Source organism: Sarcophilus harrisii, chromosome 1 (assembly GCF_902635505.1).
Source record: "Sarcophilus harrisii chromosome 1, mSarHar1.11, whole genome shotgun sequence".
Lineage (NCBI taxonomy): Eukaryota > Metazoa > Chordata > Mammalia > Dasyuromorphia > Dasyuridae > Sarcophilus > Sarcophilus harrisii.
The window spans coordinates 130803184-130820712 of NC_045426.1; the positions used below are offsets into that span (position 1 = coordinate 130803184).

The 17529-nt window shown below is 34.3% G+C and overlaps 1 protein-coding gene across 2 annotated transcripts in view; it reads right to left on the reverse strand.

Annotated features, from left to right (window-relative positions):
* Positions 1-1326: 1326 nt before the first annotated feature.
* C9 (complement C9) overlaps positions 1327-17529 on the reverse strand; it is a 55606-nt gene continuing 39403 nt past the window's right edge. The window contains exons 9-11 of one of the 2 annotated variants that reach the window (XM_003759932.3): positions 13748-13926; positions 7703-7926; positions 1327-1650 (exon numbers count right to left, since the gene is read on the reverse strand). In XM_003759932.3, the coding sequence (XP_003759980.1) occupies positions 7705-7926; positions 13748-13926 (401 nt within the window). In that variant the 3' untranslated portion in view covers positions 1327-1650; positions 7703-7704. Of the gene's footprint in view, positions 1651-7701; positions 7927-13747; positions 13927-17529 lie in introns of those variants that run through there. The other variant, XM_031964414.1, reaches the window with a different exon arrangement.

The window sequence follows — 17529 nt, forward strand, 5'->3', positions numbered from 1 at the left end:
GACTCTGGTATTTCAAAGACCATCAGTATGAGTACTCTGTCCATATTTTAGTGATTTTTTTTAAAAAAATGAATTAGGTCCAAAATGTTCTTCACTTGGTGAATCATTAGGTTTATAGCTAAATCAATTCTCAGAATCTTTGCAAATTTTCAGAACTTGAATTCATCTAACTTTGCCTTTAAAAATTTGTGGTCATCTGAGGCAACCTGGTATAATAGAAAGAATGACTTTGGAGCCAGCAAATCTGCCCTGAAATAATAATGTCTAATAATTGACATCTAATAATATCTAATGATATATACACATCTCACTTTAAGGATGGAAAAGCACTTTGCCTATATAACTTTATTTGATGGTGCTATTATTATAATACAGATGAAGAAACTAAGAATTAAATAATTTGCTAAATAATCACATTGACTTAGTGTCTTAATTAGTGTCTGAGGCAGGATTCAATTTCTAGTAAAATCCACAACCCTATATACTACCTCAAAACTCCTATTACTATCTGAATATAAGCTCTAGGAGGATAAGAACTGTTTTTCTGACCCTCATTTTTCCTCATCAGTAAAATGAAGGGAGTACATGATCTTTATAGGTCCTTCGAAATCTCTAACTTTGATCCTATGATTACCTACACCAGAAAAGAATTAGTTCCCCAAAGACCTGTCAATGTTTAATCAAATAGAAAGAAAATAAAAAGAAAGAAAACAGAGGGAATTAAAACTAGGTAGGAAATTAAATCTGGGGCTAAGGAATTTCCCATAGTTTATCACTGTTTGACAATAGTCATTAACCTTGCTACATCTACTCATGATGAAGTGTTGGAATAGAGCTCGTAGGGAAAGAAAAGAACTGAAAGGAATGACTAGAGCTGCTACCCCTTCCCCGATTAGTGGCTATTCTAACTTGTAGAATTAATATTTTGAACCCACTAATGTCTTGGGACCCCAAGAGTTCCAGGGTCACTTTGAATAAGACTTAGACCTCAGATAATTCACAAATTGAATAGTCAAATGAATTAGTATATAAATATTATGTAAATGTCAAGTACTATTGTTATTATAACTATTGTCTTTGGAAGAAAGAAGAATGTATTAATTACTACTTAACGAAACTTAAACATTTTTTATCTAAGCAGTCAGGACCTTGTCATTTCTTTCTTCATATTGATATTATATAAGCGCTCTATCCATTGTGTCACCTAACTACCTCCACAATACTTTCAAGTGTTCTTAACAACTAGAGTACAAATACAGTCATAATACCTTGATGTTGGTTAGCTAAAGAAGTTTGACAATAACTGTAAGCAACAGTACTCTCTTATTAAATTTTATCCTATTTTTTATTTTGCAGGAAAAAGGAAACTGGCCTTTTTCTGGGGATTTAAGCATACTTAAGTTCCTTCAATTCTGATACTATACCTTGGAAAAACACAAAATGAAAAAATGATGGTGTTCAGAGAAGGGAGAAATAAAAGTAGACTTAAAGAAGGAGGGACTGAAAGGATTGTTATGTGCACAGGTTTTCTGGATGCTTTCTTCAAGATGCCTTCCAAGGCCTGAGGATGGATCATTATACTGACTGCCAGTCTTGACAAATTTTTTTTCTTTCTTTTTTCTTTTCTTTTCTTTTTTCTTTTTTTCTTTCCTAGAAGAAACAAAGGATCATTAGTAGTTTGTGAGTGCAGTACCAGGTGTGAATAGAATGCCAGATGTGAAAAGACTTGCTGAATTAATGGATCTGTAAATGGGAATGATCCCAGATGGAATTTTTGATGGAAGTGATGTAGGTCATATTAAGGTCCACTCAGAATCTTTGATCGCAACTCTACTTTATTCTAAAGTTCCTAGACCAGCTTCAATTTGGCTAGAATATTCCCAGTTTAAAAAAAAAATCATATCAACATAGACAGCTGCAAATTGAAAAGTATCAGACAGTTTTTGCTGTGGGATTCAGAGGTTCAGCATGAAGCTCTTGGCAATGATGTGTTGCTAAATGTTTATAACCAGCTTTCTGCTGGATATACTTTTAAGTTTAATCTGCATTATAAACATTTCCCATTACCTTCTTAAGTCTAGAATCTAAATAATAAAATAGCAAATCATGTTTGACTTGTAGGTTTGCCAATTTCCTAGGTATGAGTGTTCATATTAAAAATTTAACAATTGATTATTGCAAGTTAGTTCAAGCTGACTCCAATACACTGTTGGTTGTAAGTGTGGAATAAGGCAAAGTGAACATATCGAAGAAGGCATTGGCAGGGATGTTTTTTTTTTTTTAAATCATTTTTATCTATTGCATTTAAAAGTTATTGCTTTCTTTGTAATGTCTTTGACTATCAGTCTTATTCATAGCAAAAAAAAAAAACTACTCAATACAAATACAAGAAGAATAAAATACAATAAATGCAATACTAATAGTCTGTACTGGAAGACTAAATGTCTATTTACAAAGTGGTTTTTCATAGATTATCTTCTGAACATCACAATATCACTGTGATATGGGTGGGAAGATTCTTATAGCAGTTTTAGAGAGAAGACAACACACAGCTAGAGATATGTCCAAGCTCACATAATTAAATAAACAGGGGCAGATTATCTTGGACATTTCAGAATCTTAGAGTTTGTAGATGGTAGCAAATTTTCAAATATGAAAAATAATCTCAACAAATTAATTTGGTGAATGATTTTCTTTCAATAGCTTATCTCCTTTTTTCCCCCTGCCCACACCTTCTCCAACTTATTCAACAAGCATTTATTAAGTATTTACTATGTTCTAAGTGTTAGAGAAACAAAAGCAAGAATTTCTCAGAACCTTTCACTAGTTACTAAAATTTCACAAATGGAACTAGAAGTTCTCAATCTAGGGTCCATGAACTTAAATACATTTTGACAACTAGATTTAAACACAATTGGTTTCCTTGTAATTTTATTTTATTTATTTTAAAACATATTTTGAAAAGGGGCCACACACTTGACTAGACTGACAAAAGAGTTTATGACACAAAGAAAGGTTGAGATCCTCTGGGTGTAGACGCCAATCCTTTAATTTTACAGAGGAGGAAACTGATTCCTAGAAAAGGAAAGAAACTAGAACAAGATCACTGACCTTGTTATTACAAGAATAAGATGTATATGTGACCATGGCTACTATGAGCATTTGCATGGGTTTTTAGAAATGTAACTCCAGGAAACATTAATAGATCTATTTGGCATTTTGCCTATTCCTTTAAAAAAAAAAAGACTATGGGTCTGATTTGAGGGGAACAGTAAAAAATTAACAAGGTTGGAGACTTTGGTCTCCAATCTGTGAAAGAGTTACTGGGCTAGAATTATATTGCTAGTCTAGCACCACATAGTTTATATTCAAAACAAATAAAACATTTCCCTTGTCACTAGTCCTTTAGGTTACACTCATCAGTTTAACTCCTTCCTACTAGATGTTTCACATCTAATTTCACAAAAGACCATCACAAATAGTGAAATGAGTAAATCCATTTATCTTATTGCTTAGATAAAAATGCAAGATACCATGGTTTAGCTCCTAAATGAGAGGGGCAGAAGGGAGAATTTGGCTGGCTTTGTTGGGAGAAACTTAAAGATGAAGAACAGAATTTGAATTTGGGAGAAAGAAGAGAGGCAATGAAGAGTTCTAAGGGTGGAAAACTATATGAAAAGAAGAATGAAGAAAGGAAGAGAGGAATCAACTATTTATAGACTATTCAAACAACAAATACTTAGCTCCATGCTAAGGAGATTCAGAAGTATAAAGGGGTCCCTACCCTCCAGCAACCTATAATCTAGTTGGTGGAGTCTAGGAAAGATAGGACTGATGATCATGAAACAATTAGTAAACAATATAAGACAATGTGGGGCAGCTAGGTGGTTGGAATGCCAGACTTGGAATCAGGTCTTCTCTGAGTTCAAATCTGACTTCAGACACTTAAAGCTGTGTGTACTCCTTAACCTAATAGTTTGCCTCAGTTTCCTCATCTATAAAATGAGCTGGAGAAGAAAATGATAAATCATTCTAGCATCCTTGCCAAGAATACTCACAAAGAATATGATTGAAAAAAATATATAGTTACAATTGGGTGGTACTGACTGAGGGCTTAGAGATGAAATATTTAATAAGGATAACAAAAGCATAACATATTTAACCAAATCAGATTGTTGTCTTAGGGAGGGAAGTGGTGAAAAAGAGAGAAAAATTTTAAATACAAACTTTTACAAAAATGTATGTTGAAAACTTATATGTATTTGGAAAAATAAAATACTATTAGAAAAAGAAATAGAAGCATAGAGTCTCAGGGTAGGAAGAAGTATTAAAAATCTTCTAGGTTAAGGGTTCCCCATGTTTTTTCAGAATGTCTGACTTTCAGCAAACCTTCCTGGACACACACACACACACACACACACACACACTTTAAAGAATATGGTGCCTTTTTGAGGGGGGGGAAATCTTCTAAGAGACTGCAATCTAAGAGGGAACAGGTAGGTGGTGCTAAAAGTCCAGGATCAACCCAGATGAGGACAATTCATCAGAACTGAGAAGTAGAGGGTTAACACATTTTTTTCATATTTCTGGCATTTAATTCAGGGTTAGGCCACTGATTTCTATGCCTTTGCATTGAAGTATTTTTGGGGGGTGTCCCTCCGCTGGAGAGCTTCTGAGGTTTCCTCCAATTCTCAAATTCTGTGATTCTTTTAATGGACTTCTTGTGTACCCCTGAAATACTTAACACATAATAAACAAGAAATTCTGTTTGGACCTAATTTAATTGAATTGTTATTCATCCTGAAATATCTTACAATTCACCCATATATTCAACTGAGTTTAAGAATGTAAGATATCAAAAATATCCAGTGTTTAATTTAAGCTAGGGTAGGCCATCTGAAACCAAAGGAAAACTGTTGGATTTTGTTTGATTCCATGATTCTACTCTTCAAAAGCTATGTTTTGAATGGGCCATTTTGAAACTAGGGAACAACTGGAGTTGTTTAGATGGCCGCTAAGAAATGGGAAGAAGTTCCATACTTCAAAGTTTGTGTTAAATGATAGCTGGCTAAGAAAAAAGATCTAGGCACTCAATAAAAAATAAGCTAGTTTTCTGAGAGGCAGTTTAATATAGAGCAGAGATGTCAAACAGAAATGAGAGAGACCATTAATCCTATATATGTCTACTTGTTGGCAGCATATTGAATTAATTTTTAAAATATAGTTTATGTTATATTTTTAGTTATTTTGTTTAATGTTTCCTAGTTACATTTTAATATGGTTTGGTTACAATAGGAGAGTAACACATTTTGTCTATTTGATAGAGAACTAATCTACAGTTAGGAAGACCTAAATTCAAGTCTTTTCATGGTACCAGCTTATCACTTATTCTTATAATAAGCGCCAAAAGCATTTTCACATTAATATTTCCTTATTGCAATATTTACATTACCAAAGGTTACTAAAGCATTTTCAGAATGGCTCATTCCATATATTCTGTGTATTATCTGTCTAGCTACTTTTATTCTTGTTGAAGACTCCCTTTCTTTTCTTTTTTTTTAATAATATTTTATTTCTCTAATTACATATAAAGATGATTTTCAACATTCATTTTTTTTCTAAGGAGTTCCAAATGTATGATCCTGAGTCAGTCACTTCACCCCTCAGTGCTCTAGGTTATGCCCTATTAATGTAAAGTACAGAGCAAGTACTGATCTGCATTTAGTAGAAGTTTCTCTACAATGTTGAAATCATAGAACTAGTAAAAAATTTTTTTGATTTTTAAAAAGTTAAAAATCAATTTGTTTAATAACTCTTCAACCAGGAGAAATATGTTGATGTAAATGGCTATTTGACCAAAGTCCACAAGGTGCACCAGTATGTGAGGTTCTAAAGCATTCTCTCTGAAGCTGGTGAGGAGGGAGGGAGTGCTTCACAGAGATCACAAATTCAGGGCTTGTGTCACTTTGAGCTTCAGTCACTAGTATATGGGAGTTGGGTTGCCATAATAATCTCTCCCCCAAATTTGGGTTTCTCTATTGTAACTTGACTGAAAGCATAGTTGCCTCTCACAGTTAAATCCTAGTACTATTGGGGACGGAAGTTTGAACCTGCCCCATTTTTATAAATTGGATCAATTAATTTTTTTGTAGATAACCTAACATACCTTTCTCCTAGAGTCTAATCATAGTGTTGTGTAGAAAGGTGAAGAATTTACAGATTAAGCACATATTAATCAGAGACTGTTAGTTAAAGTAAATCAGGCCTATAGGCCCCAGTCAGGTGATTTTAGACAAAGCCTCAACTGCATTCCATTGTCCAAAGAAGAGATTAAGGGCAGAAGCTGTTTATCACCCTGTCTACTGCATTCCACTGACCAAATAGGGGAATAAAGGTTTATGTGACCAATCGCAACATATAGAGGGTGGGATTTTGGAGGTTTTTTTGAAATGTATAAAAGCTGTGAAGATTTTCAAGAGAGTGGCTCTCTCCTGCTATGAATTTGGCTCACAGACCAAGATGGGGTCTGCTTCTGGAGATTCTAATAAATAATTTTGCTTTCTATGAGTGATCTCTGTAGTAGCCACTTTGGGTAGATCTTTTTGTCTCAAACAGTGGGATGAGACTTGAAGCAGAAATTCTATCAGCTTTAGCCCTATTACAACTCAGGATGCTGAACTCAAGTGATTCATCAATCTCTATCCCCATATCTTACAGTGGGGACTACAGATATGAATCACAGCTACAGTTGTGACTATTTGACAGGTTTAGAAACATATCTAATAATGAGATATTCCAGGCTAACTGCAAGGGATGATTCATCAATTTTCTTCTTCCATGTCACCTTTACTCTGCCATTTTCTTCACTGCCTTCCTTCTGCGATTCAATCTCTGTCCCTTGAACTCTGAATTTGAAGAAGTATCTCCATAGTTCTCTCTCTGGATATGGATGGCATTTTCTATTCCAAGTCTATTGGAATTGTCTTAGATCATCACATTGCTGAGAAGACCTAAGTCTATCATGGTTGTAAATCATATAATTTTGTTGTTTCCAAATACAATATTCTTGGTACTGTTCACTTCACTCAGCATCAGTTTATGACGGAGTTATTTATTAAAAAAATATTGTTTTCAGAAAAGCCTGAAACAATTTACACAATCAGCTTGCTCATCATTTCTTATGGAACAGTAATATTCCACTACCTTCATATACTATAACTTATTCGGCCATTCCCCAATTGATGAGCATCCACTTAATTTCCATTGAGGACTTCCTCTTTCATTCAGATTTTCATTAGAGGTTGAATGGAAACAAGGATAGGCCAGAAACCCATCATTACTTTACTATCCATCATTACTCTACTTTTCATTTACTTCTCCCTACCCTAATGATATGTAAGCTCCTTGAAGACAAGAACTTTGTATGTTTTCCTCAATATCCTTAGAAGCTAGGACAGTAACTGGCAGATGCTAGGCATTTAACAAATGCTTGTTGAATTGAATTTTCAGCAGTGATAAAAAGCTAGTGAAGGACATGTAGAAATTACTGTGAAAAGTGAAATTCCAGAATAATTTATTATTTTCCACTATTGAGTCAATAATCATCTTCATTTTTCATAGATAATCTAGAAGTGAACATGTCACAGTTTGCAAGTAAAATGACCTATGATAGTATGTCTTTTCTCAAAAGAAATTTACTCACCTTCAAACAACTGACTTACTCTGGCAAGCAATTCCCTGAAATCCAGGTCCACAGGCACACATGCATTCCCCATCCAACAGCATTGTGGTTCCTCCATTTTGACAGGGCTGGCACTTGTGGACACTGAACTCACTAAGATAGTCATTTACAGCTCTTTCCAAATTTTGTTTCTTTTCATGTGCATCTTTCATTCTCACTGGAACCAAATTACCTATTGGAGATAGCTATAGATAAAATAAACAACACATAAAAAATGTTATATAAAACCTTAAAGTGCTAAATAAATGCTATTTATCAACAACAACATTATTATTACTGTTATTGTCATGGACTGTGGGGAGCCGGCACTAATCTACAGGTGATAAGGCCATCAGGCCATACAGGTGATAAGGCCACATTCCAAAAGACTGCCCTAACCTTGAATAGGAATCTCTTAATCACATCATGGAGTTTCCTACATGACAAAGACCACCTTAACCTTGAATAGGCAGATATCTAGACATCTCCTAATCACATCCTGGAGCTTTCTACGTGACCAAAGACACCTGATCAGCTCATCGTTGGGTGGGAAACCAATCCTTTGTCTAGGACCCCCACCCTGTACTAAGTTTGCCCCACCCTGTTTCCTATTGCTATACATACCTGTACTATTGCACCAATTAAAACAAGGCTTGATCAGATTGTTTTGTCTTGCCTCCTTCTGTGCGTTCCCTCTCTCTTGCCCTGATCTCTTTTCTTCCAGGGTCCACACACTCTGCCTTGTCGGCCGAGGCAATGGACCTGGTTTTGGAATCCTAGGATTTAGAGCTGGAAGGGATCTTATAGATAAACTCATCTACCAATCTCATTTTACAAAGTTGGAAACTGAGACCAAGATAAGTTAGATGATTCCCCCAAGTTTAACATAATAAAAGAAGAACCAGAATTTGAATTCTATTCCTCTAACTAAAGAGTCATGTGCTCCTTCTTTTGCAATAGGCTGTCTCTTGTGATCTTGCGGTTTCCCCCAGGTTCTAGCCTAATTTTTTTTTTTTTCCTGAGGCAGTTGGAGTTAAGTGACTTGCCCAGGGTCACACGGCTAGGAAGTGTTAAGTGTCTGAGGCCAGATTTGTACTAAGGTCCTCCTGACTTCAGGACTGGTGTTCTATCCACTGCACGACCTAGCTACCTTCCTCTCCCCGCCTAAACATTCTTTAAACATATATTAAATATTTAATGAATATTTAAGTGAATGCTATATGTGTGGATTAAGTATTTCTTTTTGTTTGTTATTCATGGTATATTCAATTTATAGGTAGTTTAGAAATTGAAGGGTTTCAAAATTCCTTGCATCACTGCATTGTTGGTTTTTAAAATAGTATTTTATTTTTCAAGCTGATTTCAGAAAAGCCTACAAAGCCTTACTGATGCTAAGTAAAGTGAGCAGAACCAAGAGAATGTGTACACAGTAACAAGAAGATTATGTGATGATCAACTGTGATGGACTTGGCTTTTTTCAACTACAGAGAGAATCTAGACAATTCCAATAGATTTGTGATGGAAAGTGCCATTCCCCATCCAGAGATAGAATTAGGGAGACCAAATGTGGATCAAAAAATAGTATTTTCACCTTTTTGTTTGTTTGTTTGTTTGTTGTTATTGCTTTGCTTAATTTTTTTCTCATGGTTTATTATGCCTTATTTATGCTTCAAAAAGCAACTATTCCCTTCCTACACAAACAAAAAACTACATAAATAGATTGTATTCTACCCCTCTGGCAGATGTCTTCTTTCCCTGTGGGTCCTATGCTCTACACTAGCAAGTCACTTAACCCTGTTTTCCTTAGTTTTGTTATTTATAAAATGAATCAGAGAAAGAAATGGCCATCCATTCTAGTGTCTTTGCCAAGAAAACCCCAAATGGGGTCACAAAGAATGAGACCCACCTGAAAATGATTTAACAATAACAACATCAAAACATGGAAATTGATGAGATCACTACTGAGAAATTCATCACAGGCTCATAGATTTAGAGGGGATAGGAATGGAAGAGATCACCAAGTCTAATCCTTCATTGAGTTCATGAAGGTAAACAGTTGAGCCCAAATCACAAGAAAGAATGAATTCCAATAGTTCTTTTTGGGAAGTTCATTAGTTCTTTCTGGAAACTCTCTTTTAGAGCATTAAATGACCTCTCGTAGCAAAAATACATTAATAAACTTCATGATCATGAGCAATTTACATATACTTTTCTTCCCAGTATGGTCAATTACTTATTCCTAACTTAGTGAAACGGGTGGGAAACAAAGCCTACCAATGAAAGGAATGAACTACCAATCACATGACTAGAGAAGGGAAAACTTCTCCAATGTCACATTTTCTAGATTACATAATGGTAAACATAAAAACTGTGTTCAAAATTCACTTAACTGACATAGCTTTGAGATTAAGGCCACACTTCATTCTGTTGAATTCAACTTAAAAAAAGTGCCTACAACATTTGATGCCCTGGGCTAGGCACTGGAAGATGCAAAGACAAAATTAAAATACTCTGTGCCCCCAAGCAATTTACATCCTACAAAAGTCTTCAATTAAATTCTATCAGAGAAATAATTTTAAATCTGTACCCAAAGTTTTCTGCATATAAAAATTGATATATGGGAAATATACAGAAGCTACTGTACTGTCTTATTTCCTGGGGTTTATTAGGTGAAGAAAAAACTATTTCTTTTGAAGAAATAATCACTTTTGTTTTAAAATAATGTATAATACAGTTCTGCCAGAAAAGATTTATTTTGCTTTTTTTCTTAGTAGGTAAAAAGTCAGAAGCAGAGGTATATTATGGTAGAGGGGAATCTTGTTAGATTATGTGGTTTCTGTGGTCCTTTCTGACCCTGGAATTCTGGGGGAGGTCCTTTGGGGACTGAGCTCCATAAAACAAAGGAACATAGAATTCTAAAAGTCTTTCTGGAATCCAAGCTATTTAAGAGAGGAGAAAAATACAACCTCCTGTCCTTAAATTCCTTCAAGACATAATTATTGTGTTGTTGAAATTGTGACCTTAGAGATGACGCAGGGGTCCATCAATTTAAGTTTTCTATGAATTAAACCATAGGATGGAGACTTTCAACTCTGTTATATTTACTTGATAGAAAGAAAGATTCTTTCCCAAGCTGCCACATTGCCAGAAACAGTGTAAACAAAGACTGGAGCTGTATTGATTTCCTCAGAAGAGGAATTTATTCTGCTTTACTCTTCAGAGGAAAATGAGAGCCAGTGAAACCAGGACACAGGAACACAGGGGCCATGGAAACCATACAATTTGGTTAAATGCATCAACAATGTTTGAAGAGATAAAAATGAAAGGTATGCAATGAAGAACTAATTCTGAGGAATGCAAACCCCATAAAGTATAAGGACCCTACCAAGGAAATGACAATTTTCATGGTCCTGCAGTTATAGAAGAGATTACCGAGGAACAGTGCATTTTCCTGACTAGTTTATCCTTCTGTTAAACAAGAAAACTTCATTACCTACCTTTTATTTTTCAAGCTGAAGATGGTTGGAGATTGTATTATCCTATTTATCAAGACATAACAGAGCCTATTACCCTGCCAGACTGTATTAGGTGTAGGAGGTACAAAGATGAAAATGAAATAATGAGTGCCCTTAAGGAGCTTACATTTCACAGAAGACAACTTTTTAACTTTTAAATATTATAAAATATAAAATAAACAAAAGGTGGGGGAGTGACCTTGGCAGGTAGGAGGATCAAATAAGATCCTGTGTTGATTTTCACAATCAAGCTAAGCTTTGAATCAATCAAGCTTTGAAAGAAACTAGGTATTCTAAGAGGTGGAAGCAAGGAGGGGGATTGCATCCCAGGTAGCATAAAGGCAGATGGAGATAAGAGATGAAATGTAGTGCCAGAGGAATAGTAAGTGGCCAGTCTGACTGTACTGTACAATGCTTGAAGGGAAATAATGTATAGCAGTAATATATGTAAAAGATGGGAAGTTTTACTTCTTACACCAGGTAAGGCAAGAAATAAGATGGTGTAGCTCTGTTAACTTTATCAAATAAGAATATTTCTTTAAGTTCTAAGAATTATGAAGAAATTAAAGTTATCAATACTTATTGAGAAAATATTCTACATCACTATTGATTAGAAAATTGCAAATTAAAATAATTCTGAGGTACTGCCTTATATCTATCAGATTGGCTAATATGAGAGAAAAGGAAAATGATAAATGTTTAGAAAGGATCTAGGAAAATTGGGACATTAATGCATTGTTGGTAGAGTTGTGAACTGATCCAACCATTCTGGAGAGCAATTTGGAATTTGCCCAAAAGGCTATAAAATTGTGCATACCTTTTAGTTCAGCAGAATCTCTACTGGATCTGTAGTCCAAAGAGATCATAAAAATTGGAAAAGACCAACATTTACAAAATGTTTATAGCAGCTCTCTGTAGTGACAAAGAATTGGAAATCAAGGGGATGCTCATCAATTGGGCAATGGTTGAACAAGTTATGGTACATGAATGTGATGGAACAACACCATTATTCTATAAGAAATGATGAGCAGGCGGATTTCAGAAAAGTTTGGAAAGACTTACATGAACTGATGCTAAATGAAGTGAATAGAATCAGGAGAACATTGTACAAAGTAATAGCAATATTGTGTGATGATCACCTATCATAGATTTAGCTTTTCTCAGCAATATGTAATCCGAGATTACTCCAATAGAATTGGGATGGAAAATGTCATTCAAGTCCAGAGAAAGAACTATGGAATCTGAATGCATCAATTTTTACTTTTTTTGCTTGTGGTTTTTCCCTTTTGTGCTGATTCTTTTGCAAAGTGACTAATGTAGAAATATGTTTGCTATGATGGTATATGTATAATCATATTGCTTGCCATCTTGGGGAGAGAAGAAAAAAGTGGAAATAAAAAATCTTATAAAAGTAAATATTGAAAACCATATTTACATGTAATTGGAAAAATATTAAATTGGGAAAGAGTTCTGAAAATCATTAATTAAAAGTGCAGAATAGATGTGAAGAATTCCATCTTTATTGAAAAAAAATCAATCAAAGTATAAGCTAAATATTAAAGTATTCTCCTTCCCTTTTACTCTTTGACTAGAGAGTTGACATTAAGAGTTTCAAAAATTCAGAAGATTTGGACTTTCTATCAGTGATGGATAGTAAGAATGTCCCTGAAATAATAATGGCTCAAAGAAACATATACATCAGGAGCCAAGGTCAGAAAAGCAGTTTCAGGACTCTATAAGCAGGACCTACAAGAACCCATAATCTCAAAGTTCAACAAAGTACTGGATATTGGAGGAATACTCAGGAAGTTAAAAAAAAAAAAAAAAAAAGATTTCCATTGAGCCAGAAGATGTGAATTCCTTCTTTGCCACATGTGATCTCTAAGCTTGAGTCCACTTTTCCCTTTGACTCTCTGGTACTTTTGGGAGGTTGTGTCACAGACTTTTGGAGTAAAGTTTTATACCAATTGCTCTTATCATATTACCTTAGTACATATTTCTAAAAGGCAATTAATTTTGGCTAGCTAATTGATATTAGTTTCATGATCAATAGGTACCCTACCATCAAGACTTATGAGTAATAATGTTAAAAATCAACTCCAAAAGCACAAGGTTACTTCTAGAATCTTGAGGGGAAAAGGAGTAGCCATTCTGTAGCAGTCATTAAAACTAATAGAGATTCAACATGATGTGATGAAAAAGAACACAAACTTCTCTGAGAGTGAATTTCGTAATTTAATTTGTAAAGCAGGCATAATTATATTTATACTTGCTTCCTCACAGACTTGGGAAAACAGTGCTTTGTAAACCTTTAAGGATTAGATAAGTGTGAATTATCACAAATTGTCTGGAAAGGCAATGGGATCCTCTGTAAAAACAGAATAAAATCCCTTAAAATCTGTTCCAGCCTTTAGATTCCATGAGTCTGTGACTTGAGCACCCTCAAAACACTCCATTCTACTTTATGAGAATATGTATAGAAATACTTCATCAGAAATAATGCATTCCTTACCCTTTGATTGATGAGTACAGGTGCTTTCTCTAAGGAGGAGCTCCAGTTGAGAAAATCAGTCACATTAATTGCCTGAGGTCCTCGAAACAGCTTTTCCTTCAGTTGAGTGGCATATTCTCTAGTTCCTCCTTCTATGAGTGAAATAACATCTTCTATCACATGTTTGTGGCTCTTGTCATCTGCAGAGAGGGAGAGCAAGAGTATCATAATCTTTCATAAATTGAACCAGTCATTAAATAAGGAGTTTATGGAATATAAGGGAAATATGTGGAATGATAATTAAATATATGTAATGGGAATAATAGGATAATAATATGTTAAAAATAATAAAATATAAGGAAATTATCCCAAATCTTGACAATTTGATTGAGATGGCCTTTGAAGATTTCAAATCTTTTTGGATCTATATATACATACTATCAGTGCATGTCTCAATAAGTCATCATTCTAACCTGGCAAATAGTGGACATTAACATAGGTATTGGAGAATGATCTGAAAACACAAGCTGAAGTTTATTAAATATCTCAAAATTATAATAGTAATATAAATAAACCAAAAATTGAGCTGATGGGTCCCTGGCAAAGGAGGCAGGAGTAGGGAGGTAAATGTATTTCTTTCTAGGCTATTCTTTTGGAAATTCTTTCTGAAGATCCAGTTCTGGTAAGTTCAGGAAATCAGTGCTTAATGGACCTGAGACTAGGTTTTAGTGAATACTCTGTGATAAAGCAGCTTTGGTCATTTTCAGTCCTGCTCTCATGTTTTGGTTGGCTTTCATGGCTGTCTAGGTAACCTTATTTTCATCTCCACAGCCTTGATGACTCCAATAACCACCATATATTTCCTATCCCAGTACAACAAAGAGATCTAAGGGCAAGTATTCAGAGATATTTCTCATACTGTGGGCTTGCCTTGTACCATCTACATGATGATTGTGTTTCCAACTTAAGGATTTTGGAGTTATCTTCTAGTTTGTTTTTTTTTTTTTGTTTTTTAACTGAGTAGCAGATCCATTAGCTTAGCAAAGCTGGAAAATATGTGGCTATGTAGCAGTCCAGGATGGATGAATAGCTGATGGCAATAGGGTATAAATGGTTCATGATAACAGTTTGGGAAATAAAAAATATCTATCTCTAATAGCCAGTCAGTCTTATTGTCCTTAGCTACATTGTGCCTTTAGATGGCTTTCACATATACTTTCATATATACTATTACATAGCACAGGATATGTTTTATATGCCCTTATTGGACAGGATCATGAAAGTAGATAAATGATGGTGGAAATTATTGATATAAACTAGAAATTCTTGATAGAGATCAGCAAAAATCATGATGGAGCATTAAGAAACAGTATAGCCTAGTTCTTGCCTAAACTCCTTTCACAAAGATTTTAAAAGATCCCTATTGAGCTGGGTTGGAAATTTTAAGGGGAAATCACAGTGGGCCATTTTTCCAGGTCAAGATTAGGAATTAAATTAATAAGCAAAGCATCAAGAGACAAACCGTGAAACAGGGATTCAAATCCTGGTCTCAGACTAAGGGTAAGTCTACAACTCTGAAACTCTAATCATAATTGAGGATTTTGGATTTAATCTGTGGGCAGATGCAGAAGAGTGGCCAACAATTATGTTGTAATTCTACAGTATCTATCATGGACTCAGCCTAGAGGTAAGTGAGTAGGTCAGGCATTTTAGCACCAGGAGTCAATCTATATAGCTCAGTAAGACTGAGCTTACATTTCCTTCCAACTAGCTGATAAAAGTGTACAGAGACTGTTTCTAACACAAAGTTCTAATATAAGAAGTAAGACTAGAAGAATAAATAAACAAACAAATGAAGAAACAAACAAAAAAACCCTCCCATTATTAAGAATTATTATAGTGCTGGAAGAACACAAGCTACAAATCTAGAAAAAGGAGAAGAAATTCAAAATATCCACAAGCAAAGCTTCAAAAGCATAGCTTGGTTGCAAGATCAACAAGAATTTTTATAAGAAATAAAGCAAGATTTCCCACTTCCCCCACCAAAGTTTTAAAAACAATATTACAAATGAAATGAGAGTGCTAAAAGAAAATTAAAAAAGAGAGATTTAGAGGAAATACCTGAAAGAAGAATTAGTGACTTAATACAATAGATACAAAACTCTACTCAAATAACAGACTCTTAGAAATCAAGCAATAGTTAATGACAATATGAGACAATAAGAAATATGGAAACAAAATCAAAAGGCCAAAAAAATGAAAGAAAATATGTTACCTCATAAAAGACAGCTGACTTGAAATACATATCAAGGAGACATCATTTAGTAAACATTCAACTTCCTGAAAACTATGATCCAAACAAGAACTTGAATGTCATTTAGTATTCAAAAAAGTCATGAAATAAAATTTCCTATATCTATTAGAATAAAAGTAATGTGTAAAGTGTAAAAGTAATGTGACAAGTATTCTATTTGTCACCTCCTGAAAGGAAATCTAAAATGAAAGTTCCCAGAAATATTATTGCTGAAATCCAAAATATTATGAGCAGCCAGAGAGAAAAAATTCACATACAGAGATAGCACAATCAGAATTAAACAAGATTTGACAGCTACTACTATAAAGAAGCAGAAATCTTGGCATACGTATTCAAAAAGACAAAAAGATATGGATTTACAATAAAAATTAATTAGAACAAAAATCTACAGCAGAAAAAAAGTAGAGCTTTAATGAAACAGAAGACTTCCATATATTTCTTTCTTTTTTTTCCCCTAAGGCAATTGGGGTAAAGTGACTTGCCCAGGGTCACACAGCTAGACAGTGTTAAGTGTCTGAGGTCAAATTTGAATTCAGGTCCTCCTGATTTCAGGGGTGGTGCTCTATCCACTACACCAATTAGCTGCCCCTTCCATATATTTGTGATGAGAAGATCAGTAGAAACTTTAAAATACAAAAGAATCAATAAGAACAGAAAAAAGTCAATATGAGTGAACATTCAGAATGAACTAAATACCAGAATGAAGACATATATACATTCCAGTGAGGAGAGGGGGACTGATACAAGTATTCCCTTAGAAATGTTATCAGAAGTTATAAAAGTAGTTAAATAAGATAGAGAGCCTAGGAGTAGTTTTTTTTTGTTTTTTGTTTTTTTTTTTAATGGTCTGTTGATCTTCAAAGAAAGGAAAGGGAGAGAGAAAAAGAGGTTAAAAAGATTGATACATTTTTCTTTCTTATAGTTTTATTACTGACTTTTGTTTTAACATATTATTTTCCCTTAATCCTTGCCCCAATTTCCAACTGAACAACAAAAAAACTTGAACAAAATCATTCAATAGATTAAACACATTTGACAGCATGCACCTTGTTATCTCTTCATTGTCCTCATCTCTCTACTGAGATGAGGAGAGTATATTTCCTTATCAGTTCTCCAGGACTAAGATAATTTATTATAGCTCTTCAGCAATTGTTCATTAGTATTATTTTTTAACATATATTTTATTTTCATGGTTCTGCTTTCTTCACTCTGAATAACTTTATATAAATCGTCCCATGTTTGTCCTAATTTCCCACATTTGTCATACCAGTATTTGCTCATATATAATGATCTATTTGGCCATTCCACATTTAATGGGGACCTGTTTCATTTGAAAAAAAAAATATTGCCATAAAAGATGATGCTATGAATATTTCATAATATATAGGACATTCTTAGGATAACACTAATAGTGGAATTATTGCATCAAAGCAGCTGGGAAGTAAACCCCTGAGGATGACTCAACCTTGAGACTGGCAGGATGATTGCC